The following is a 25,075-nucleotide window of genomic DNA, read 5'->3' as shown; positions in this document are numbered from 1 at the left end:
CAAGTTGGACGGGCACTTCACAAAAGAACATATAAATATGAGCAATAAACATACCAAAAAGTGTTCAACCTTAATGGAAACTGGGGAATGTAAATTAAACATATGAGAGACTACTATACACACACCAAGATGGCTAAAGTGAAAAAGATGGAAAATATTCAGGGTTGGCCAGCATATCTCACCGGTGGTGTATGGGAGTTCTTGCCCCATATCCTAGCCAATGCAGCATTTTCCATCTTTTCCACATTAGCCATTTTGAGGGATCCGTATTAGTCACTCACTTAGGAAAACATGACAACATCTGCTAAAGCTGAAGATAAACGTATGCAGAAATCCCACTTTTAGTTATAGACACAACAGAAGTACTCACAAGGTACATTAAGATCCAAATGCAAGAATGTTCATGGGATTATTTATGAAAAACAAAAACTGGAAACAATTCAAATGTTTATTGATAGGAAAATGGAGAAACTGTGGTCTATTCATTCAACAGAATACACTACTCCAATAAAAATGAACAATGAAAATGAATAAACTTTAGTCAAATGCAACATCATCGATAAATCTCACAAAAGCCAAATACAAAACGATACATAACTCCATGCTTGACTGAATTTATATAAAATTCAAAACACAGACAAAATTAAATAGTGTTTAGGGATTTAAACTTAGATGGGTATAACTATAAAGGAAAGAAAAGAAGGAATTTCCCAGAAGTCAAGATAGTAGTGACCTTTGGAAGGGGGCATACGATTGGGAGGGAACATACCAGCAACTTCTGGAGCACTGGCAAAGTTCGATTTCTTGTCCAACGCCATAGTTACAAGAGTGTTCAGCATGTAAAAGGACTCACTGAGCTAGATATTTCTGTTCTGTGCACTTTTCTGTACATATATTTCACACATACACAAGTATAAAGTTGTCCAACCAAAACTTTTCTGTAACACACAGTTATAATAGTTTATATCAAGTTTAATCAGAGGAAGGGCAAAAAGAGGGGTGAATATGTAGGGTTGGAATAAAGGATGGGAGGGAGTTGAGAATGTGGGAGCTTTTCTTCCATAATGGCAAGCCAATTTAAACTGAAAAGCAGGCATATATTTAAAGACAGTAAATACTAAATAATAAGCTAAGAGAGAAAAAAGTACTTGTCCTAGGGAAGAGAAAAATTGTAGATAAAAAGTTGGAGGCCTATTGTTTATCTAACAAATCTTGTAGAACTATTCACGGACTCTTTAAACCCAAAAAAACAAACCAAAAACAAAACCTATGGAAAAAAGAAGACCCTGAAAGTCAGCATTTACAAGCAGAACCTTCAGCATCCCATCTCCTGCTCACTTCTTCACTTCTATCACATTCTGAGAGCCAGCATTAACGCTCGGCCTGAAGGGAAACTCTCAGCAGACCTGACCCCCAACTCTGGTTGCCTCATTTGCTACTCTTAAAATGAATATAAAAGATAATAATGGAAAAGAAACGCAACATTCACTTCCACCTCCTACTGAAAAAGAAAGCTATAGACAAAAGTTAAAGTATATAATAATGTAAACAAAAAGAAAGGATTTCCACTTGTGGATTACAAGGCATGAGCCGCTGGTAAAGAGCAGAAGAGCTACAGTATGAAAATGTGAATTTCAACATTTCTAAATGTAGTTTAAAAATAGGTATCACTTTTAAACTCAGCACACACAATTAACACACTAGTGTTGTCAAGTTAAGGTGCCCCTAATGCATAAAAATTAGGTCAAAGACAGTACAATAAAATTATGTGAAATATGCTCATTTATCAATTTCTAAATAAACCTGATTTATTTTTAACTGACATCTTAATTATCCACATTTACATCTGGAATATAACAACTTTTCTCCCTTTTAACAATGTGAGACAAACAAAATGTTATGATTACACATTAGCTATGCCTCCTGAGTTCCTACAGCTGAAATGTCAGGTCAGTTACTTAATAAGATTTAATTTTACCTTGTTTAATCTGTCCTTGCACAATATTACTGGAAGTTGGAGGGGAACCCCTTGCCTTAGAAAGGTCTGGGGTGCTTGGTCGAGGTGGCCTTTAAAAAGAAGAAGAAAATATATATATACTTTCATATTTTCATAAATCTGAAACCATTTAAAATATTAAACTTCCTAGTCCCAAATGAACTGCAAAACACATACAGAACATTTTCAATTTACCTTTCAAAAACCAATGGTTTTTTTCCTGCGTCGTACCTATTAACATTTTCCTTTTCAAATTTCAATATGTTAAATGATTAGCAAATAGCAAGTAAAAGTTTGACAACTACAATCTGTGCTTTATGCTAGTTTAAGGAATATTTATGAATAGCTTAATGTGCTACCACTGACAAATAAATATCGTTATTAGTCCTTCACTCTTCAATACTAGCATGCTGAGATTTCAGCCCTTCCTCTATCACTGGTCAAACGAATTCATGGAACAATACTTTGAGTTTAGAAGAATTCATCCTTAAAATCTGAAAAAGGAAGTAAGGCATGAGAAATCTTGGACTCCAGAGGCCATGTGTCTCATTTTGAATTCTAGCTCTACCACTTAACTACTTGTGTGACGACCTTGGACACATTACTTGACCTGAGTCTCAGTTTTCTTATCTGCAGTAAAAGGATAATAAAAGTACCTACCTTACAGGGTTAAGAGCATTAATGAGATAGTGTCTATAAAGTACTTGCAACAGAACCAGTTACAAGGTAAGTACTACTTAAGGATTTGATTTTTTAAAATTTCTCAACATTATCAACTCTCAATAAAGTATAATAAAACCAGTTTCAAAAGCTATCTTCATGATTTCTGGAAAGTAGGTAATAGCAAATCAGGTTAGGCATTCCTGAAATACTAAAATAATACTCTTCTACAATTAAAAGCTGTTTTCTCTTTTCCAATTGAAAAATTCTGACTATACTTCTCACAAAATTCTGAAGCCAATTACTGAACACCTATCTTTCATTATATATGTCACAAAGAGAAGAAGCATTTCAATCAAATACACATTTTGAATTAAATATCAATGCAAACTTTAGGTAGCTACAATCCCAAGATTATATTCACCAAAGACCTAGTCTATAATTCATTTATTAAAGCTGAACTGATACCTACTCCCTTGTTCCAAAATTTTTTTGGAATAGCTACATTGTATCTGAGTGAAGGTTAAACTGTGCGATTTTGTCATGCTTTAAATCATGCATATTGTGTTTTAAAATTTAAAAGGGAAACACTGAGATAATACAATAATGTTAAGGTGGGCAGAGCCAAAAAAATAAAAAACAGCGAGAAAAATAAAACAGGGTTTTTGTTTTGTTCGTTTTTTTGAAATGTGATAATAAAATCAGACTATCATGGTCACACCTGGTAGGACCCTTCTTCATATGATCACCAATAAACGTTGCGTTGGTCATACTCATTAACGTATTTGCCAAAGATATGATAGACAGTAGATGCTGGGTGGTGACGGCTCGGGACACTCCGTAAGTTCCCTTTCCTGCGCCCTCGGCTGCTGGCAGCTTCCTTCCTACTTCCACTTTCCCATGTGATAGTTTACGAGCAGGCTGATTATAACCAGGAAGCATCAATGACATATGACCTCCTCGAGACAGGAGACCAAAAGATACTGTGCAATGGGGTTTCAGCATTCCAAGGCGATCAAGACAAACTTCATCCAGAACTTCATTTAAACCCCAGGCATGAAGACAGGACATGAACAATTTTGCAGTGTCCATTGTTAAATTATATTCTAATAGGGTCAATGGCTTAGATTTGCTGGCCCGGTATTCTGGATCGCTGTCTTCCCTCCTCTGCCTCATTATCTCCTCATCCTCCTCTTCATCATCAAGGAGATGTTCCTTTATGTTCTCTTTGATGGTTTCTTTCACTTGTTGGAACAGAACCGCTGCTCGTTTTCCAGTTAGAAAAGAGCCCCCTTTGTCTGAACTGCCAGATGCTTTTTGCAAATTCTCTGGGGAAATAAGCGCGGTATTCGGCCTAGAGGCTTCTTCAGTCAAGAGTTGAATAATCAACGCTTCCACATCAAAGAAAAGCACATGTATGTCCGGATCTGTTAGGTTTGTCTTTATTGCTTGAACCATCAGGGAGTTATGGGAATATTTAGGTAAATTCCCCTGCAATAAACATTTTTAAAAAATGGTTATAATATAAAACGTTTAATTTCATACATCCATTAATGAATAATAAATAGTGGAATCTGAATGCTTATCAAGCTGTCTTTTTAGGTACATCTATCATTAAAAGCAACACACGAACTTTGCCAATCGGCAGCATGTAAAAGATATGAATTTATGTGAGAACTTTATGCTGAAATAATTAGAAAACTGTCCATTTTTAAAACAAGAAAATTTTGTTATTAAGCAGGGAGTTTTTTTACTCAAAGAACAGACTAAAAATAGTTTCAATAACTTCTGTGCAAAGTCTATCTCTGGGAATGAACTACTGGTCTACCTGACAGAAGCGGCCACTTGTCACTCATGGCAACTCATCCCTTTAAGTTGCTGTACCATCAAATTCCACCTTCTTCTACTTTACCTTCACTCTCTCCCTGTTCACAGATTCTTTTCCCTCAACAGACAACGGGCTCAAGTCTACCCAGACTCTAACAAAAAGTGCTATCCTTTGACCATGCCCCTCTCTTCTACTGATCTCTCTCCCCGCTACAGCCCCTATTTCCAAGTACATGGAAAGGAGCAGGGTCATCCAAGGCAACTCTCAGTCCCACTCCTCCTCGAGCTCTTTGGAGTATCTGATATTGTTATTTTTGCTGGGTGAGTGACAAAGCATAAATCACAAAAATAAAAAGCTCTCCCAGCTTCCTGGAGAACCTTCCCGGTGAGCCTTCTAATTCTGACCACCCTTCTCAGTCAGCTGCCTTGAAAACTCATCCTTCCTTCCACTTTAGGACTAACACTTGTATGCGGATGGCTCCCTAATTTCTATCAGCAGCCAGACCAGCCTCCTGGAGTTTTAATCCTCTAATCACACTGCTTGTATCTAGATGTTCCATAGCACCTCATCTTAATATGTGATGACCAGCCTGCCACCGCAGTACCAGACCATCAGTGGAGAGTCATTACCCTTCCATTGTGTCCCCACATCCAGACCCTTATTTTCTCCTCTCAGCAGGGTTCACTGCCCCTAGTCTCTCCTTATTCCAGTCCACCTCCCTGGAGGCACAAGACTTCTTTCTGATGCACAGATCCAATCACATCACTCTTCAGTCAAAAAGCTGCCACTATTATGGATTATGAAGAGAAATGGAAAATACAGATTAAAAACTAAGTCAAAATACAGATGAATAGATTTGATCTCAAGATGAGAGAGGGCTTTCTAAACATACTTAAACTTAAAATTCACTACTGTAAAAGCAAGAGGCAAGAAACAGGAAAATGTGCCAAAAATAAGACTGATAGAGTTACATTCCATACAAATATTTCTTAAAATCAGCAAGAAAAATACTAATGCCCAAATAAAAGGGGAATACCGTAAAGATCAAGGACACCTCCCAGTAAAAGAAACAAAGAATCAATAAATATAGGGAAAAACCAGCTCAAACTAGTTGTCAGGGAAATAACTGTTAAAATTCAGCAAGTGGTGCTGGGAAAACTGGACAGCGACACGCAGAAGAATGAACCTGGACCACTTTCTTACACCAGACACAAAAAGAAACTCAAAATGGATACAAGATACCATTTATAAAATCAGCACACAGTAAACACTAAAAACTACTTAACTTAGCTACAAGTATAGTGAAAGTCAAACCCACATACTGCAGGCATGAATTTAAACAGGAAACTTCTAGAAGAGCAATGTGGCGAAATACACTGCAAGCCCTTAGACTGTTTGATCCAGTGCAGTTATTTCTAGAACCTGATCTTACATAGTCAGAAATACAGACAAGGATTGATGTACAAAGATGCTCAGTGAAATGGTAGCCATTATTTTAAATTGAAACCTAAGTAATCTAACAATAAGGAAACAGGTAAATAATTTAAGGGTAGCCATATAACAGAATAAATACTGCAATCACTACAAATCATGCTTTCTGGGCACATTTAACCACATGACAAAATTTCCTGTTCCAATTTTAAGTGAGATAAAATTATACACACACATACACACACACACACACACACACACACACACACAGTATGGTTCTGATTTAATTTTTTTTATTTATTTATTTTAAGAGACACATGAATGAGAAAGGGACAGAGGGAGAGACACAGAGAATCTCAAGCAGACTCCAGGCTCAGCACGGAAGCTGACAGGGGGCTCAATACTACCACCCTGGGATCGTGACCTGAGCTGAAATCAAGAGTCAGACGCTCCAACGACTGAGCCACCCAGGCACCCCTGATTTCATTTCTTTAAATGCTTAAATATGTATTTGAGCATGGTGAAAAACACTGGGAAGAAATACATGAAAGTGTTAGTAATAACATTTTGTGATGGAATTACAGAATATCTTTTCTTTACATTTCTCTATATTTCTTAAAAGGTATATAGTCACTATATATTATTTTCATAATAACATTTTGGGATGGAATCACAGAATACTATTTCTTTATATTTCTCTATATTTGTTACAAGGTATATAGCCAATATATAGGATGTTCATAATTAGAAAATAAAACTCTAGGAGGAAATACAAAATCTTTCAGCACAATATTCAAGGCCCATTACAGTTTGACACTGAGTACTTTTCCAGCTTTGACAAATCAGCTCCAGCACCATAACCACGGTCCCTCCCCCATTATTCCCATTATTCCTTTTATTTATTCCTTTACCCAAAATATTCTTCTTTGTTCTATTCTAACCCCTGTTCTTCCACCAAGCCCCGAATTCTCCCAAGGAAAGTTACTTCGCAATGAATTCAGTTCCCATGACACTTTATATCTACTATACGTCATTAATGTGTACGTCTTGGCTATATTGCTGTAATTATTTTATATATTTACACTTTCCTGTATTCTATGGGAACTATGTTTTACTCATCTTATGTAACCTGATCAGAGTACCTAGCAGAATGAACAAAGAACATTATAAAAAGTTGACAAAATTATTTTAAATTGTTAATCTACTCTTCTATCATAAAATTGTAACAAATCCCCTTTAACTGGTCTCTCTTCTTTCTCCATCCTTCTCCCATCTATGTTTCTTTCTAGCTGAAGGGGCTTCGATAGTGTTTTATAACCCCAGGATACAATCTTTGCAAAGCAAAAACTTCTCTGCAAAGCATAAAGTGTCCTCCAAAATATACTACTGCTCCTCCAATGTCATCTCTAACCACAACCCCTGTATCTTTTACCACAACCCAATTAAACCACCTGAACCTTCCAGAACCATGCACTTTTGAGCGTTTGTACCTCTGCACCGTTCATGCCAGGATGATGCTCTTTTCTCATTCTCCTCACAGCCCCTCAAGTCCTACTTTAGCCATCCTTCAAGCAGCATTTCCCAGATGCTAACTAGAACTACTGTGGTGATCATTTCACAATATATACAAATATCGAATCATCACATTGTAAACCTGAAACTAATGTATGTCAATTATACCTCCATTAAAAAAAAATCTTAAAAAGTCTCAAGTGGCTGCTCTTCCAAAAATTATTTCCATAATCATTACTAATTCTGCCTCCTTTGTTTAAACCTCTGTTCTGAACTGAATAATGTTCAAAGGAAGGTAGAAAATAAACATTATTTCTACATTGCACCCTAAGAACCTGCAGAGCATAAGTAATATAAATTTATATTATACAAAAGATGAATTTAAAAAATCAAGACTGTCTCAGTTTCAATCCTGTATTTAATTCACTCATTATGCATTTGCCTATGTTTGTGCAAGACCCTGGACATACAAAAACGAATGAGATGATTTTGTAGTGATGAAACTCACACCTCACAGTTAGACCACGGCATGTAAAGCCGCTATGACAACGTAGTAAGAATGGTGCCATAAACAAAGGGGACTGCAAGGTACGAAAAGGGACAACAGAGAAAGTACCAACTCTACCTGGGGTGCCCAGAGACAGCCTCTCTGAAGGGGTGACTTGAGCTACATGAAAGAACAGAAAGATGGCAAAATGTGACAAAGGGCCAAGGCAGGGCACATCACAGGATGGATACTGATGAAGCCCCAGATGACCAAGATGAAGAAGGCACAGGATGGTTCACTTAGAGCTCAGAGGCCCACACTGAGGCTGCCGAACTTTGTCTTGCAGGCTCGGGAGTCATTAGAGCAGTGCTTTTCTCAGAATCATCGCGGTTGCTTGTTGAAATGCAGGTTCCTAGGACTGCTACCAGCCCTACTGAATTAGTATGAATAGACCAGAACAGATCGGAACCTGCCTAATGAGAACCCCAGACAACTTGATGCAGTATAGTTTGAGAACTATCATCTAAAGCCCTTAAAAGAGTAGAATAACATGACCAAATTTAATTTTATAAATGTTCATCCACCAGCAATGTTGGCTAAAAAGAAGCAAGACCGGAGTCATGAATATGAACTGGGAGGAAGCAGAAGCCAAGCAGATGAGGGAACATAAAAGTATGCAACAATACCGAGAATGCAGCAGGTGGGATGGGTTGAAGAATGTGCACATTACCCTCTTACTCCTAACGCCGCTGTACCTGGTATTTGTTTTTCAAATGCTGAGTGTCATGTCAAACACGACACTTAATGCTTTGTACCTACTGACATTAATTTGAATGATGCATAAAGTTACTTATAATACATTATACCTGATATATTATTGATAGGAAAATTATTATTAATATTGATAGCTACCATATACTAAGTTGTCGCTTATGGCCCAGGCACTAGGCTAGGCATCAGGTTCATTCTATCAGGGAAAAAGGTAAAATATCATCTTATATTAACATTAGTTAGACAGACATGACACGATATATGAGGGAATAGGTAATAACAACATCAGGCACCAAGAGCCCCCCACAGTACATTAGTAAATACTGTCTTTCCAGTAAAGATCTATAAAGTTCAAAATACAAAATAGGAGAAAGAGAGATCATTACTACCAAAGAATATAAAACCACACATGTTTGCTAAGGAAATTATTGAGGCAGCAAGAGTGGCTTGAAGAAAAAAGAAGGCAAGAGTGAGGACACGAGATCGGCTTTTAAGTCCTCTCCTCTGATGTCAACCACCTATGTGCCCCTTTCAGCACCCTGAGATCCGCCCTGGGATCTCCACTGAAAGGTTTTCTAGTGTCTGGTACCATGATATCTGGATGTGATTGTGTGCATCTCCTCTTATCACAACCTCTCAGTGCTGCTGATTGTGTCATTGTCACAAAAACTGTACCTAAGAGCAATCCACAGTCAGAAGAAGAGGGTAAAAGAAAAGAAGGAGGTAATAATAAAAGCAGAGGAGAACAGAGGGAGATGGAAGGAACGAAGGAGAAAATGACTCATCTCCTAAGTCCTGCATATGACCTGTAATACCTGACATTGGATTTTAAGGACTTAAAGGCTTATTACAATAAAATATAGATAGCCAGCAAAGTTGCGAGGGTAAGACTAAGCTGAGTGCATGGAGACAGCAGAGCTGATCACAGATATGTCAGATATTCTAATATGTCACACTAAGATAAGCTGAAGGAAAATGAAGAGAAACATCTATCCAACTCCAAGGGTCCCTTGGCTTAATCCTAAAATGTACATGGCTAGAGCAAAGTAATTCATTCCAATCATCTTACAGTCTTAGCCATTTCCCATACTGGCTACCTAATCCTGGAAATTCTTTAACAGAAACGTTAGTACACTTGCTCTGCCTGCCACCTTTATTAAGAACATTTGAAATGTGTGCTCGCAAATTCCCTTTTGTATCATCACGGCAGAAGATAAAATTCAACAAATATTTGTGGAGTTTCTATCATATGCAAGGTGCTTGAAAGAAAATAAAGCCTTTGTGCTCAAGGCAATAATTTCAAAACTTACCTGGAAAAGGGCAACAAGAAAAGCTAAGTTATAAAGTATATACAAATAAAATGGTCCCAAAGCTGCTAGTAAAACTCAGTGGTAAATGCAAAATACATACACACAACATACTTATTAAAAACCTAGTAAAACATATATTTGACATTTTCATTGTAAGTGGTAAGCCTATTACAATGTTATGTTTTCTGTACAGGGGAAAATACACATTTAGCCATTTCAAGTATTAAATAAAGAAATTGACTTAAAATATTACAGAACCACAGCAATAGGAAAAAATTATTGGACTGCTTGCTCATCACTGAAAGTGAACCTGTGGCAATTACATTAAGAGTAGCAGGTAAAACTGTATCTCAAGTGAAGAACTCAAGGAAAATGACAGAACTATGAGCAGGAGATTGATCCTTATTCGAGCCTGGGTCATTTTCAGTACATGAGCACATATGCACATCATGAGCAGCCCCCCACCCCCTCACCCCTGCCCCCCACAACAAGAAAACAACTTATAAGGAGGAGAAACAACTTATAAAGAGGAGAAAACGTGGGTGTATTCTTGTTATCAAACATTGTCATCATTATAGATTTGAATATATGCTAGGTTAAATCACGTCCGCTGAAACATTTGGTAGCTTTGTCCCCTAAAACCAACGTTACAATGATATTTTGAGCATCTGTCCTTTTATCCAGAAATTCAGAACACTGGCAATAACTTTACCCTTGCACCATTCATTCACTTCAATGGCTCTGATTTAAAAACTTACTTATTTCTGAACCATTTTTTAACATCATAGTTTTCAGGACTATTTCTAAAGTTACCTAGTAAAACAATTTATTATTTTTCCTGAAAAAACATGGGTCCAATCTATATTACAAAATAGTCCAAATTTATACCTAAATGTAAAGTTGATTAATGCCAGCTGATTTTGATGCTAATGTGCAGAGCAAAAGAATACATGGTTTAAAAAAAAAAAATCTGAATCCTGAAATCAGAGATTGAGGATACCAGGACTAGGAAATGTTATATAACATATTCACATACATGTTTGTATAAATATCAATACTGAGTCCTAACATAGAACATAGGAAAAATATGTATTTGGCAAATAGTAATATAATATTTTACAGAATAATTATGTCATTTCCAATGCATGTTCTAAATAATTTTTAATTCCCTAACTATAATATAAAGAATTGGTTTGTTACCTAAGAATGTTTTGGTAGGAAAAATTAAAAAATAAAAATTTTAGGAGCACCTGGGTGGCTCAGGCGGTTGAGTATCCAACTCTTGATTTTGGATGGGGTCATGATCTCAGGCTTCAGAGGCTCAAGCCCCATGTCAGGCTTCGCACTGACAGCATGGGATTCTCTCTCTCTGTCCCCTTCTCGAAATAAATAACTTTAAAAAAATTATTCTTGATTATGGATAGGATATTCTATTGAATAAAGAATGTTAAAATAACTTCTGAAAATTCTGAGGCATAATGTTAAATGCAAAAGAGTCAATGAATAAAAACACACTGATATCTAAACGTGCTTTAAAAATGTTCTAAAATTAGGGCGCCTGGGTGGCTCAGTCGGTTGAGCATCCAACGTCGGCTCAGGTCATGATCTCGCGGTTCGTGGGTTCAAGCCCCGCGTCTGGCTTTGTGCTGACAGCTCAGAGCCCAGAGCCTGCTTCGGATTCTGTGCCTCCCTCTCTCTGTCCCTCCTCACTCGCACTCTCTCTGTCTCTCTCTCAAAAATAAACAAACATTAAAAAAAAAAAGTTCTAAAATTAGCTGAGGGAGAATCCCATTATCGCCTATAAACATATATGGTTTTAATGTCAACGATTTTAATTACAGTTGACCCTTGAACAAAATGGGGGTGAGGGGCACTGAGCCCCTCCTCCCTGCACGCAGTAGAAAATCTAAGTGTAACTTCTGACTCCCCCAAAACTTAACTGCTAATAGCCTATTGTTGACCATTACTGACAATGTAAACAGTCGATTAACACATACTGTAGGTTATGTGTATCATATAGTGTATTCTTACAATAAAGCTAGAAAAAAATCATAGGAGAAAATACATTTACAGTACTATACTGTATGTACTGAAAAAAAAATCCACGTATAAATGCACACACAGCTCAAACGTGTGCTGCTCAAGGGTCGACTGCATTAGGAAAAAGGTAGCAAGGGAGGGAGGGAGAAAGTGGAAAGGATTAAGAAAATGTGTTAAGCCTGAAATGGGTATTTGGTGCCCTCTGCTGTCGGATTGCTGTTACTTAATAGTAACAGGGAACAGAATCCAGCCATTTAAGTTTCAATTAAGGAATACACTATCTTAAATATTTGGTTTCAGATAGGAGATTTTATGACAAGGTATGGATACAGTACACTCAGCTTATGTCATTTCACGGCCCTCTATGTGTTTTCATTAACAAGCATATTAAGAAGCATAAATCAAAAGGGATATTTAACCTGAGAGGTTTCAAGGTTTGATACTATAATTTATTTCACAAGACATAAACAAATGTAACTCACTCAAAAGTATAAGTATTAAATATAAACACTTAGGTCATGCCTTTTATAGAGAAAATGCCTTCGAAAGGTATTTCTACAGGCCACATTTTAACTGGATAATGTTTGGGTAACAATAATATCCAAATGGTATTAATATATTAGGAGATTAGAAGATTGACACATGATGGTTCCACAACACCAGCATAAAAGGCATCAAGTTGTAACTGTTCCCAAAGGGCCAACTCACCAAAGTCATAAGACCAAGAGCCCTGGGCACTAGGGCACCCCAGTCCCCCATTAGACAAACCTTTACATGAATCACTTCATGCCCCTTGTATTGATTCTTCTGTCTTCTAAATAAAAGAGAGATTTCACAAACAGAAAACAGGTAACAAAACAGTAACCCTTTCACTGGTAAAATGGGGATAATAAAACCCAGCTCACTTTATCTCAAATGAATGTTAAAGACATGCGTAAAAAGTCTCAACCAATTAAAGTAACTGTTAAAAAAGGAGAAAAAAAAAACTATTTAAAAAAGAAAAAGTGCTCCGGATCTAACATGTCCTCCTGGGTATTCCCAACCCTTAACACAGTTGTGAATGAACAGAAATGAGAGGATATTCTGGGAGGCCGACTTGACGAGAAAAAAAGTGAAGACTAATAATGGCAAATGAACAGGAGACAAGAAAACCGCTTTAATCCACCCAGGGTCACAGTGGTGAGCAATCTCAAATTTCAGAAATACTCACACTCAAGTAGATTCTAACCTAGGAGAGTCTTAACCCTCTTCTCCCATCGCTGCAGGGCTCGGCACGCGACTCCCACGCTCTGCCCGGTCAGCTGCACGCAGTGTTTCCTCTGCTGGGGATTTCTTCCCACTCTGCCTCCCGACACCAAGCCTCTACACGAGTGACTCTCTTCAGAGAAGACGGTCTTCCCACAGCTCCCCAGGCCAGTCCTCTCCTGAGGACGCCCTCCCACTTGGTTCACACCTTAGGTAACAGAGTGTTCACGGTGATGAACTGCGCACTTGTCTCCCTCATCAGAGCAGGAACTCGACAGGAGGCCCTGATGGGTGTGGACGTGATTCATGAACTCTCCAGCCGTTCTAGCTCGGGGCCCAGCTTACAGTACACACTCAAGGTGTGCTGAATGAATGAAATCAATCATTCAATCAAGACTGTTAAACTAGTGTGTGAATACCTACTGGGATAAACGTGTTAAAACATGTTGCCCAGTTGACTTCATTACCATCTTATTACCTCCACTTTAAAGCTAAAAACAAATGGAAGCTAGGAGGTCGGCCAGTCAGTCACACAGGTCACACAGCTGTCAACGGTTAAGACCGAGGAAGAAGTCAGGGTCCCCTGGTATCTGCCGGACATTTACTTGGCGAATATCAAGAGCTTCTCAGCATTAGTTCGGCAGAGATTCTAGAGATGGGGTGGGGGGGGGGGGCGTGGCGTGAGTCCACTCCATATTAATCAACCTTAAATTCTGGGCTATTCAGTGATTCAGTGAAGAGTTTGCTGGAAACACAAAGAGGAGTATCGAATGACCCTTTGAGGAGCTCTCAGGGTGACAGAGCAGCAGCCCTGGGCCAGAAGTGACGTACTCTTCATCCTCAAGGCAGCGTCTGGAGGCATCACTGTGAGTCACCACTGGGAGAGGGTGCTAATGGCATCTAGTGGGTAGAGGCTGGGGACACTGCTTAAACATACCACATTGTACAACACAGCCCCGGAACGAAGAATTACCCAGCCCCAGATGTCAACAGTGTTGAAGTTAAACAAAACCTGATACACGGAAACAGACATGGAAGCAAATATATCTCCTTGTTTTCGTGTATTGGTACAAAAGAATTAGTACTGAGAAAGAGACATAAACACAAGTGGCAGAGGACCAGAGAAGACACAAGTGACTGCTAGACTCAGCAGCATTCCTGAAAACTTCAGGAGCCTCTGTGGGGACGGTGGTCACAGAACCGGGGCTCAGGAGAGCTCTGGGAGTGAGCCGGGTGAGTGGGAGCCAGCCGGGGAAAGGTGGGGTAAAGGGGTGAGGGAGACACGGGCATCCCAGGCCCACCAACTAGCAAGTACCACGTTTACCAAAATACAGACCGGGGAACACCAAGTCATGTTACACCGTGGACAACTAAAATCCTGATTTACGCCGCAAATCCCCTCCTTTTGTCTTTGCCTTTCTTTTTTCTACCTCTTTCCTTCATAGCCATCCACTGCCCTGAGACAACATCACCTTCACCAAGGCTGACTGCTGCCGGGTGGGAGTGTGAGTACAAAAAAATAGGTATTTTCACGCAAACTAAGACAGAGATGTGTGAAGGACCACGGAAAGGTCTCTGGATACACTTTGTCTGTTCCAGGCTACCGAGAGCACAGTATAGAACTCCAGCCACAACCACTACAAGCCAACTGCACTTTTTATCCTTGGACATCGCAATAAACTGCCTCCCTGAAATTAATATTTTTCCATCCAAGGCTAATGTTAGGTTCCACACCACAGCATAGAAGTCATCTTATGAATGTCATACCTGAAAGTTTTTTTTAAATTTTAAAATCACTGTCACTGGCTCAAAGCCCTGCTTGTCATCCCTCATTCTGGGAGATTTCACCACCCGTGTAGGTCAGTGATTTTGAACTTATGGTCTGCAACCCCGCGTGGGCAAGGGGCCTCCTAATGGATATAAAAGGATTCAAAGTCGGAGGGCAAATGACACGATGTTAAACACGGAGTCACTTAGTAATAAAGGGAGTTAACTATGGTTATATGTGCTAATTATGCTACAGTGCTATTTTTATTTTTTTGCTATTTATAATTTGAAGTTCCTATAGGACTACAGCATTCTAGAGCGTCAGTACTGAATTTAAATGTCACACAACCATGAAATATAGAGCATTGGTACAAACATTCTACTGCATACAAACCTATGAGTTTCCCAAAAAAGAGAGGTTTTGATATCAGCACATCATCAGTGCTGGTTTTCAACTGCTGCCATTCTCGCTTTTAAATAAGTTCCCCTTAGTTTCATCACTTTGTTTTGCATTTTTTATTTGCATCAACAATGTTTTTGCACTGTTATTTTCCAAGGACAAGAATAAGACAGGTTTGTGGCTTACTGTTAAATAAGACACTCCGATCCCTATTCCCCAACTAGCCTGCCGGATGGCACCACCCCGTCTTCTCAGAGTTCTGACCCCGTGAAAAGCAGGAGGTACTGGGACAGTGGGCTTCGGGGTCTTCCGTGCCAAAGATGGAGAACACGCTGCCCTCCCAACTCCTTGGCTGTTTTGACTCCAGTCCCCTTCAGCGGAATGTGTCCTCACCTCAGGAATCTTGCGCACTAATATCTCCACGCTGACCACAATCTTCTGTAGTTCCAAATATTCCATCACACCTGCTCTTCAACCTTCTGGAGCAGTGGTTTGCACCCTGCTGCACATTAGAATCACCTGGGAAAATTGGCCACATGCACACCAACTCGGTCAGAAAGCCCCGAGGAGGAGCCAGGCACCGGTAGTTTTTAAAGATCCTCAGATGATTCCAATGTGCAACAAACAGTTTGGGAACCATTATCATAGAGGCATTCAGTCCCTGGATTCCAGGATTTTTTCAAAAGCTATCAGCCTCGTCCTCCCTCCCACTCCTTCCCTAACAAGCCCAGAACCTCTGGTTAATCATATCAATCAACCTCTTATAACTACCCTCAGTGCCCTTTAACCTCTGCATTACAGAGTTGCAGTTCAGGAGCCGTGACAACATGTACCTTCTACTTTTTCCTAGACCTTTTACTACAGCTAGTTACAACTACAAATACAGTCACTCCTCTTACTCTTTCTTCGCTTCCCCTCTCATTCCCCCATGTGTCTCTCTCATCAAGTCCCGACCCAGGTTCTTGCTCCCTCCCTCCCCACAATCTTACCTGTAACTTCTTGGAGAAACGTGAAAGTTTTAGGAATGTCCTCTCTTCAACTGCCATCCATCATGCACAGAAACCTACACCCACCAGACACCCAGCCTGTCTTCCCGCCCTTCGATTTCAGAAAATAAAGTCTTCCTCCTCTAGGTCAAAGCCAAACTCTTTCCCTCTGCCTTTGCAGTCGGCCACTCTCTCATCCCCTGGGAACCTAGCTTCATCAAGTACCGCCCCCTTAGCCTAACGTGGACCAGCCCTCTCTCTGCTGGCTCTTTAACCCTAATCCACAAACATTCCCACGAGCCTGCCAACCTGCATTTTCCCCTATTCTTCCTCTTTCCCCTATCACACTTTTCAAAAGTATCCTTTTGCTGTCGTTTGTTTCCACGCTTCCCATCACTCCTTAACCCATGGCAATCCAGCTTCTGGCCCCAACATCCTGAAGAGACCATTCTAGAAAAGGGTACTGGTGACCTCAATGACAAACACATTTCAGTCCTTCCAATACCACACATCTACTGCCTCTGCCACAACTAATCACTCACTACCCCTTTTAAAAGTCTTGATTCCCTCAGTCTATGAGTGAGCCTATTCTCCTGGTTCTCCCGCACTCTTGACACTTCTCCGAATCATTTCCACTTCCTCCCCTTAAGGTTAGTAGCCCCAGAGTCTATCTCAGCCCATTTGCTACCTCTGAATAGTCCCATGGCCTTCGATGGTTTTAAGCACCAGGTATATGTCAGAGATTCCTCAACCTGTATATCCATCACCACACCCCCCCCCCCCCCATATACGAAGCAACTCATCACCATCCCCTGCAAAACCGGTTCCTACGTTCGATATCACATTTGAGAGAACCGATTTCTATTCAACCACCCAATCAGAAAATCTGTGGGTCCGCCCCGCTTACCACCTGTGCCTCATTAATCACTCAATTCTTGGAGTCGAACTCTCCTCTACATTCCCTCGTATCTGTTGCACATACCAGCTCTCATATAAAATTCTCTTTGAAGGAAGGATTCTAGTGCTAATTTTTCTTCTTAGGTGTGAAAGCCACTGAGATAAAAGATAAAGTTTAAGCACCTTCACATAGTACGTATGGACCGGTCTCATTTCACACACCTCCCGCCTCGCCTCTCTTTGATACTCCAGCAATGCTGAACACACACGGTACTCCCCGCTGCCCTCTTTGCATCCGTCACCTGATTACATTCTACTCATTCTTCAATGTCTCCTCCTCCAAGAAGCCAGTCCTGATCATCTCAGGCTAGTCCAGGTCTCTGCAATACCTTCTGCATTTCTCAGCCAACTCACTCACTCCACTGCCTTGTATTTATCTGTTTACGTTTCCTGAGGGTAAATATCATGTCTTATTCATTTTGGCTCTCCAGGGCCAAACCGAGTAGCTAGTAGTCAATAAATGTTTACTGAACTAGACTGATTCAATTATTTTCTAACAGAGGCTATAAAAGTCAAGAAGTTTCAAAATCTTTTATATAGTCTAATAAAGAACAGCTATTTCAAGCATATTACAAGAAATTATTTCTTACCCAAGGTACTAACACATTAACGCTTAGCTACAAATCTTTATATTTCTATCACATTACTTCAAAATACCTTGAAGTTCCCAACTAAGAGTTAAATATAAAGTAGCACACGCAAGGGCTGGAAAGATCTGGCTGTTGAGAAGGTCACAGGGTTAAATCTATCTACTGTTCCTATTCTCTCAGCAGTCTGCCATTTGATTTATTATGTGAGATGGTAAAAGGAATTTCCCCTTCGCTGTATCTCACAGACATTATTCAACAACCTAAATTTCTTCTCAGGTATAGTGTGGTTTGTTAATGTACTTCCAAGGAGAAACAAAACTGTTTTGAATTTAAAACCATCATAGAACAAGACTGGTTTTTTTGGTTCAGAATAATATGATGAATTACATTCAATATGACCTATGAATTCCATTCATAAACCCACGGAACACCTATTACGTGCAAGGCAGAGGGCCAATAAGGCACTAGAGCCACAGGGCTTGGTAAGTTTCAAGAAGGGGAGCTCCCTTGTCTATGTCATTATTTGATGGTGTTATGTCTCATTTACAGATCCTTAAAAGGGGAAGAGAACAAAAAATCCTGAAATCATCAAAAAATATAGTAAGTTCAATTAAATATTTAGTTAGCTTTGAGAGTTTAGTTTTATCCCTTAAATATATTCATAATAACTTACAACTTGTTTCCCTCGAACTGGAGAAAAAGTTGGAGGAAAGATAACCTGAGTCGGAAATGTTTAAAGCATTCATTACAAACTCCATGAAACATGCACACATGATGCAAGTGTACAAGGACACACACACACAGAGATGAGCACACACGCACTCACAGCCTACATACGGTGTACTTTCTTATGCGGGTGAGACTACCACGAAAGGGAGGTAAAGGCAAAGAAAGAATAAGAGACAACAACAGAATTAGGACATAAATACGTGAAAGGAATGCTAACCACTCTTACGGAGGTAAGAAGGATGACTAATGTAATATAACGGCTGGATTGTGGAAGAAGGATGGAGAAAGAGGAAAAGAGAGGAGGAGGGTGATGGGGCAACTGGACTCCATTGACTTTCTTGTACTTTCTGGTGCCTGTGATAACAGCAATGTAATAATGTATGTTCAGAAATTAATCCCATTACCTTACTTACATACCTGTGCCTAATCAATAACTTTAACTCTTTTCATTTTATTTTTATGGTTCCAAAAAAATTCAAGCTTATTCCTTAAGGAGTCTCTTTACCAAAAGCCTCACGTTAAATTCCAAAATTCTCATTCTAGAAATTTTTAGAAAGCAACTGACAAACAATAGAGAGGGAAGCGGTGGCAAAAAAAAAAAAAAAAAGTCCCTGATTGTTCACTATAGAATCTGAAATCATTTTCTCTAACCACTATGTTGTGAGATTGTGGGATATGGGCAGTAGGTGGGTCAATACCTGAGGAAAATTCCAGACTGAAGGACTCTGTCACCTGCCAGTAGGTTAAGGATGTTCTCACACAAACAGCTTTAAAGCCCACAACTGATCCAGAATAGAGACAATATATGATATGTAATCACAGATATGCCTCATCTAGTTCAAATAATAAATACACAATTAAGATTAAAAAGTGAATGTTTAATACAATTTCTCCTTAACTAATTCATTATTGAATTTTACAATTAACATCAAGAATACAGAAACTCAAAGGGATTCTGGAAAAGATCACGGCACTGATGGAAGCATAGTTACTGAATTTTTCCAAATCCTCACATAAAGAGAGACACAGCAATTAGACAGGATAACCGAAATGCAATAAGAACATTTCAACAAAACAAGTTGATAAAATATATCCACAAATCCCAAAACTCAAGCGGATGGAAAAACCCACCAACAGCTACAAGGTCTATCTGTTATCAGGCACCTCCTTAGGACGAAGGAAAGGGAAGTGGCGAGGGATGCGACAGATCTGATAGGAAAACCCCAAAATGCTGACTGACGGTTATCAGAAAAACATAATGGGGCCCATTTAAAAACAGCAGCTGAGCGTGGGAGAAGTTTACCCGCCTCAACAGCAAGTGAACGCACGGGCCACGATCACAAAGGCTGAGGCACGTGGCAGTCCCAGTCCACGGGCAACACCACTACATCAGGGTTCCCTTTGGCAAAGGCCCCCAGGAATGAGAAACTGCTAAGCATGCATCAAAACTGCCAGGTAATTTCCCCCCCCCCCCCCGCAAACAAGAGGTGAGGAACGGTGTTAGGAGAGCTTAGAAAGCGAGCCACCATATTTTCGAACCACATGAAAAACAGAAAAGGAAGTTTTGGGAAGTTAGAAAAATGATCTGAATTAATCATTCAAAAAGTCCAGGAAAAAATCTTTTACAAAAGAGGTGAGCAGTGAACAACAGAAAAGTATTGAGGTCAAATTATTATAATTAAAAAGAATTAAGAACCAGAAGGAAAAATACAGATATGCTCAAAATGCAGATAAAAATGAATGTACTATTTCTAAACAAGCTGATGAACACTTTTAAAATGATACTCAACGTGAAAGAACATATGAGCATTAGAAAAACCAGAAATGAAATGACTGAACTCAAAAAGAATTAGAAAGAAAACATCACATTAGATGAAGCCTAGGAGTGAATAACAACAAGCAATCGCACCCTAGGAAAAGCAGAAGGTGACAAGGACAATGTTAAGGATAAAAAAGAAATGGACTTCTTTCCCTTTGTGGGTGACAAGCTTTAGGGTGGCACACCTAAAGAGACCCGGGTGTGCAGGAAATTGTTTACATAAAGGGAGAAATTGGGCAAGTAAATACATATGGCCCCCGACTTAGGATTCTTCGCCTTTACACTGGAATGAAAGTGATACGCATTCAGTAGAAACCGCACTTGGAAGTCTGAGTGTGGATCCGGCCCCAGACCAGTGACACGCACTGGGCTCTCCCCTGACACCGGGCAAGGGTAGCAACCTGGCTCAGAGTCAGCCAGCGCACATGGGTGTCCACAGCCGACACACCGAGAGCCACCTGTGCCCACACTGTTGTGCTTTTCACTTTCAGTGCAGTATTCGATATGTTACAGGAGATACTTAACACTATTATAAATAAGCTTTAGTGTGAGATGATTTTCCTAGCTGCAGGCTCATGTAAGTGTTCTGAGCAGTTAAGGGTGGCTGAGCTAAGCTATGATCCCTGGTAGGTTAGGTGTATTAAATGCATTTTTTACTTAGGAGATTTTCAATTGACAATGGGCTTTTGGGGATGTAACCCCATCGGGAGTCAAGGAAGACCGTGAAGACACTGAAAATAGTGGGAGTGACGTTCCTGAAGCTGGGGAAGAAAGTTACAGTATTTGAGGAGGGGAGGCTAGAGCAAACACTCTGGTGTTTGGTTAGACGTGGAGGTAACAGTGTTGACTGATGGTATTTAATATATTTAGGAAAACAGGAACACAGATGTGTGTGTGTATAAACATAAACATGTTATCTGGCTCTATTGAGAGGGCCTGGATGCAATGTCATCCCAGGAGCAGGCAGCATCCACACTTGGTTTCTAATCAGTGACCCCGTTAAAGGGAATCGCCCATCACAAGGGTGCTCACTAAAGTTTATTCTCCTCCTACAGTCATAGACATTTACTCCTTTGTCTTCTTAAGCCTAGACAGCTCCCTAAGGGTCCTTAACTGTATTTATTAAAGACTAGACAAAGATTTTTATCCTAATAACTACTTAAACGAAAACTAAATTTATACATACTTATACATACATAATAAATATACAATCAACATATTTTTATTTTCTATTAAAATATTCGCTAAAGTTTTGGAGCAGAATGTTAAGCAAGTTTAATTGATTCTTCAAAGGTCAGACATATCATAAGAATTTTTCTAAGGCCATAAACGGTTCACCAGACAAGGCCTGGTATCCTGTATATAACGTCATATGGCTTGTCCCTGTCTGTACCTTACAGTGCCCTTTTCACAATGAATCATAAAGTCAATTCAATCAGTATGAAATTTTTTTAGAGTGAATTTTGCAAGCAAAAAACACAGAGCATGTTCTCAGTAGGTTATATCTGACTTCTAAATCCCATTCTCTCACCTAGTTACACAGAATACAAAGCTACTGACCTTTGCAAATATAGCCCGTTCGTTTTTTTCAGCCTTTTGACTAATTAGACAACAGAGAGAGAAATGTAACACAGAAGATAAATCATCCTGGTCATTTTTCAATTTCTTCAACCTCGTGATTTTTCAAAATAAATAGGGTGACCCTGATTGATACACAATACCTAAGATATAAAGGTGCCACATAAAAAATTATACACACTAGGCCAGAGAAAACGAATTTCATGGCAGTAAAGGCTTTCTAGCTTCACTAGTAAAATCCCACTGACCCAAGGCGTGCTCCAAGATGTCCTCACCAAGAACCAGTGTCTCTGGCAAATGCTTCATGAGAAAGGTCATCAAAAAGATCACCTGAGTGGTGCCTGGGTGGCTCAATCAGTTGAGCATCCAACTCTTCATTTCAGTTCAGATCATGATGTCACGGGATTCTCTTTCTCTCTCTCTCTCTCTCTCTGGCTCTCCCCTACTTGCTTGCACATGCATGCTCTCTCTCTCTCTCAAAAATAATAAAAATTTTTTAAAAAGATCACCGGATATGCTCAGACCAACTTCTTAATATTTTCATTTCTGCATTCATCATACCACCACGTGCTATCTACAATTTACTAGTTATTTATAGTCTGCAAATCTACTAACTCCTACTCTAGAACATGACTTACGCTGGGTGTTATGGGACAGGGAAATGAAGATGGTTCTGCCTTCAAGGTATTAAAGCCACTTCCATCCTTTTAAATAATACTACAGCCTACTTTTCTCCTCTTCCACTGGTTCCTCTTCCAATGGTCTCCATTGCTTATATTCACCTCCCTCTCGTTCATCACTACCAATCAAAAGCAAACAACATCGAGTCGGGGTAAATTCTCCAGTTAACTCTACTATCGACATCATGTCCTCTGACATGGCTCCACCTCCTCCACCAACAAAAACATTCAGTGAGCTCCTAACAAAGTAAACCTCAGCTCTTACCCCTGCATGCACTGAAGCTACTACTTTTTTTCCTCTAAAAGCACATATCTTCCATACTCCCCACCTCCACTTTATCTTATTCTCATTTTTAGTTCTTTGTACCCTGATTTCTGACCCAACTAATTCTTCCAAAGCAGCTCTCCTAATGATCACCGGTGACTTCCCTAATTATTAATTCCACCCTTCGTTCCCTCAAGTCGTAATGTTATTTCGCATCTCTGATCAACTGCTGACCTTTGCTTCCTTTACAAAAATTTGTTTTCAAGTATATGTGTAACCGAGGCCATTGCAGGTTACTGGCCCAAGGTCACCCACAGGTAGCATGTTACAGACATAACTGAAACACAGATATGCCCGTCACCAGAATCCAGGTTCTTAACCACTCCTTTGAACTGCTTTTCAAAAATGAAGCAAAGGCTGTTCCGTGGAAGAACAGTATCTACAAACTTGCTGTTAATAATGCCATCCTCTGATGCAGGGTTCAACCACCTATGACCTAGATGCCAATCCAGCCCATTGCCTATTTGTGTAAATAAAGTTTTATTGCAAGCCAGTCATACTCATTCAGTGGCCTATTGTCTATGGCTGCTTTCACACTACAATGGCAGGTCTGAATCACTGTGACAGAGATCGAACGGCCCACAGAGTCTAAAATGTTTACCGTCTGGTGCTTTATAGAAAAAGTTTGCCAATCCCTGTTCCAACCATCTGTCTTTCAGGTTCATCACTGGCAACCCTGAGGACGATAATAACGAAGTCACCTATCTGCAGTAAGAATTAAGGAAGATGGCATATCTGGAATACTCTAATGATCAGGCAACCCAAAATAGGCACTATGGTCTAATCCAGGCTCTGTACTCCAGCATTTGTTTGGGGCGGGGGGGCGGGGGTGGTGGTGGAATCCCATCCCTACTCTATCTCACTATCATTCCACTTCTTTCTTGGAAGATTTTTTGCTCCCCTTGCACACATTCCATCTCCCAACACTCCAAACAAGAGGCAGATGTCTCCTATCACAACCAATCTCAAAGCCTATTCTGTGAGTTGTTTGTTTCTGGTAACAGCTCCGCCATTCTCCTTTCAACCAGGCTCGGAGCTCTGAAATCATCTTACAGGTCTCAACTCCTCCCTATTTAGTGAAGTCCTATCTATTCAACCAACACAACAGCCTCCAAGTCATTCCCTCTTCAACATTTCCTCTACCTAATCCTATCCCAGTTCCCACTGCCTCTCACCTAACAGCCTCACAGTTCATTTCCCACGGCAATAAGTGTCCTGCACATAAATGTCAGACATGGAAAACTATTTCTTAAACAAAGATCTCCTTTTAAGACTGTTCAGTATCGTATTGTTTACCCACTGAGGTAAGTCCTCAGCTTTGCATTCAAATAGATTCCACAATATGATTCCAATCTATACCTCCAAACCAACTTCACACGAAATTTCCTGGGTATTTTCTATGCTTCACATACTACATAAAAGCTCTGAAAATAAAAGTATGAGAAACTCAGCTCCTACCCTCAAGAAGCTCAACATCTAATCAGACAGACATAAAGAAAAACAAAAACAAAAAATATCCCTTACAAAGTAAAGTGTTTTATTTTAATTTTTTTTTAACGTTTATTTATTTTTGAGACAGAGAGAGACAGAGCATAAATGGGGGAGAGTCAGAGAGAGAGAGAGAGAGAGACACAGAATCCGAAACAGGCTCCAGGCTCTGAGCGAACTCACGGACTGCAAGATCATGACCCGAGCGGAAGTTGGACGCTTAACCGACTGAGCCACCAAGGTGCCCCCAAAGTAAAGTGTTTTAAGGAAAGGTCTGAACAGGAACGTGTCGAGCACAAAGAGAATGCAAGAACTAATTCTGCCACCAGGGGGCAGAGAGGAGAAGTTTGGGAATGGCTTCGCTATCCTCACAGGAGAGGGATTAAAGAAGCAAGGAGAGAGGAAAAGAAACATAGGATATAGGATGCAGGATGTCTAGCATTTCTCAGCCTTTTCTCTCCAGAGCAATGATTTTA

At 39.8% G+C, this 25,075-nt stretch overlaps 1 protein-coding gene across 6 annotated transcripts in view; it reads right to left on the bottom strand.

The window, feature by feature from the left end:
• WDR7 (WD repeat domain 7) overlaps positions 1 to 25,075 on the bottom strand; it is a 352,494-nt gene that overhangs the window by 248,838 nt on the left and 78,581 nt on the right. For all 6 annotated transcript variants that reach the window (XM_053205738.1, XM_053205737.1, XM_053205734.1 and 3 more), the window contains 2 exons: positions 3,378 to 4,147; positions 1,979 to 2,067 (listed from right to left, as the gene is read on the bottom strand). In XM_053205738.1, the coding sequence (XP_053061713.1) occupies positions 1,979 to 2,067; positions 3,378 to 4,147 (859 nt within the window). The remainder of the gene's footprint in view (positions 1 to 1,978; positions 2,068 to 3,377; positions 4,148 to 25,075) is intronic.

This window comes from Acinonyx jubatus, chromosome D3 (assembly GCF_027475565.1).
Source record: "Acinonyx jubatus isolate Ajub_Pintada_27869175 chromosome D3, VMU_Ajub_asm_v1.0, whole genome shotgun sequence".
Taxonomy (NCBI): Eukaryota; Metazoa; Chordata; class Mammalia; order Carnivora; family Felidae; genus Acinonyx; species Acinonyx jubatus.
Note: the sequence above shows the minus strand (reverse complement) of the source record. Positions and strands in the feature narration are given on the sequence as shown.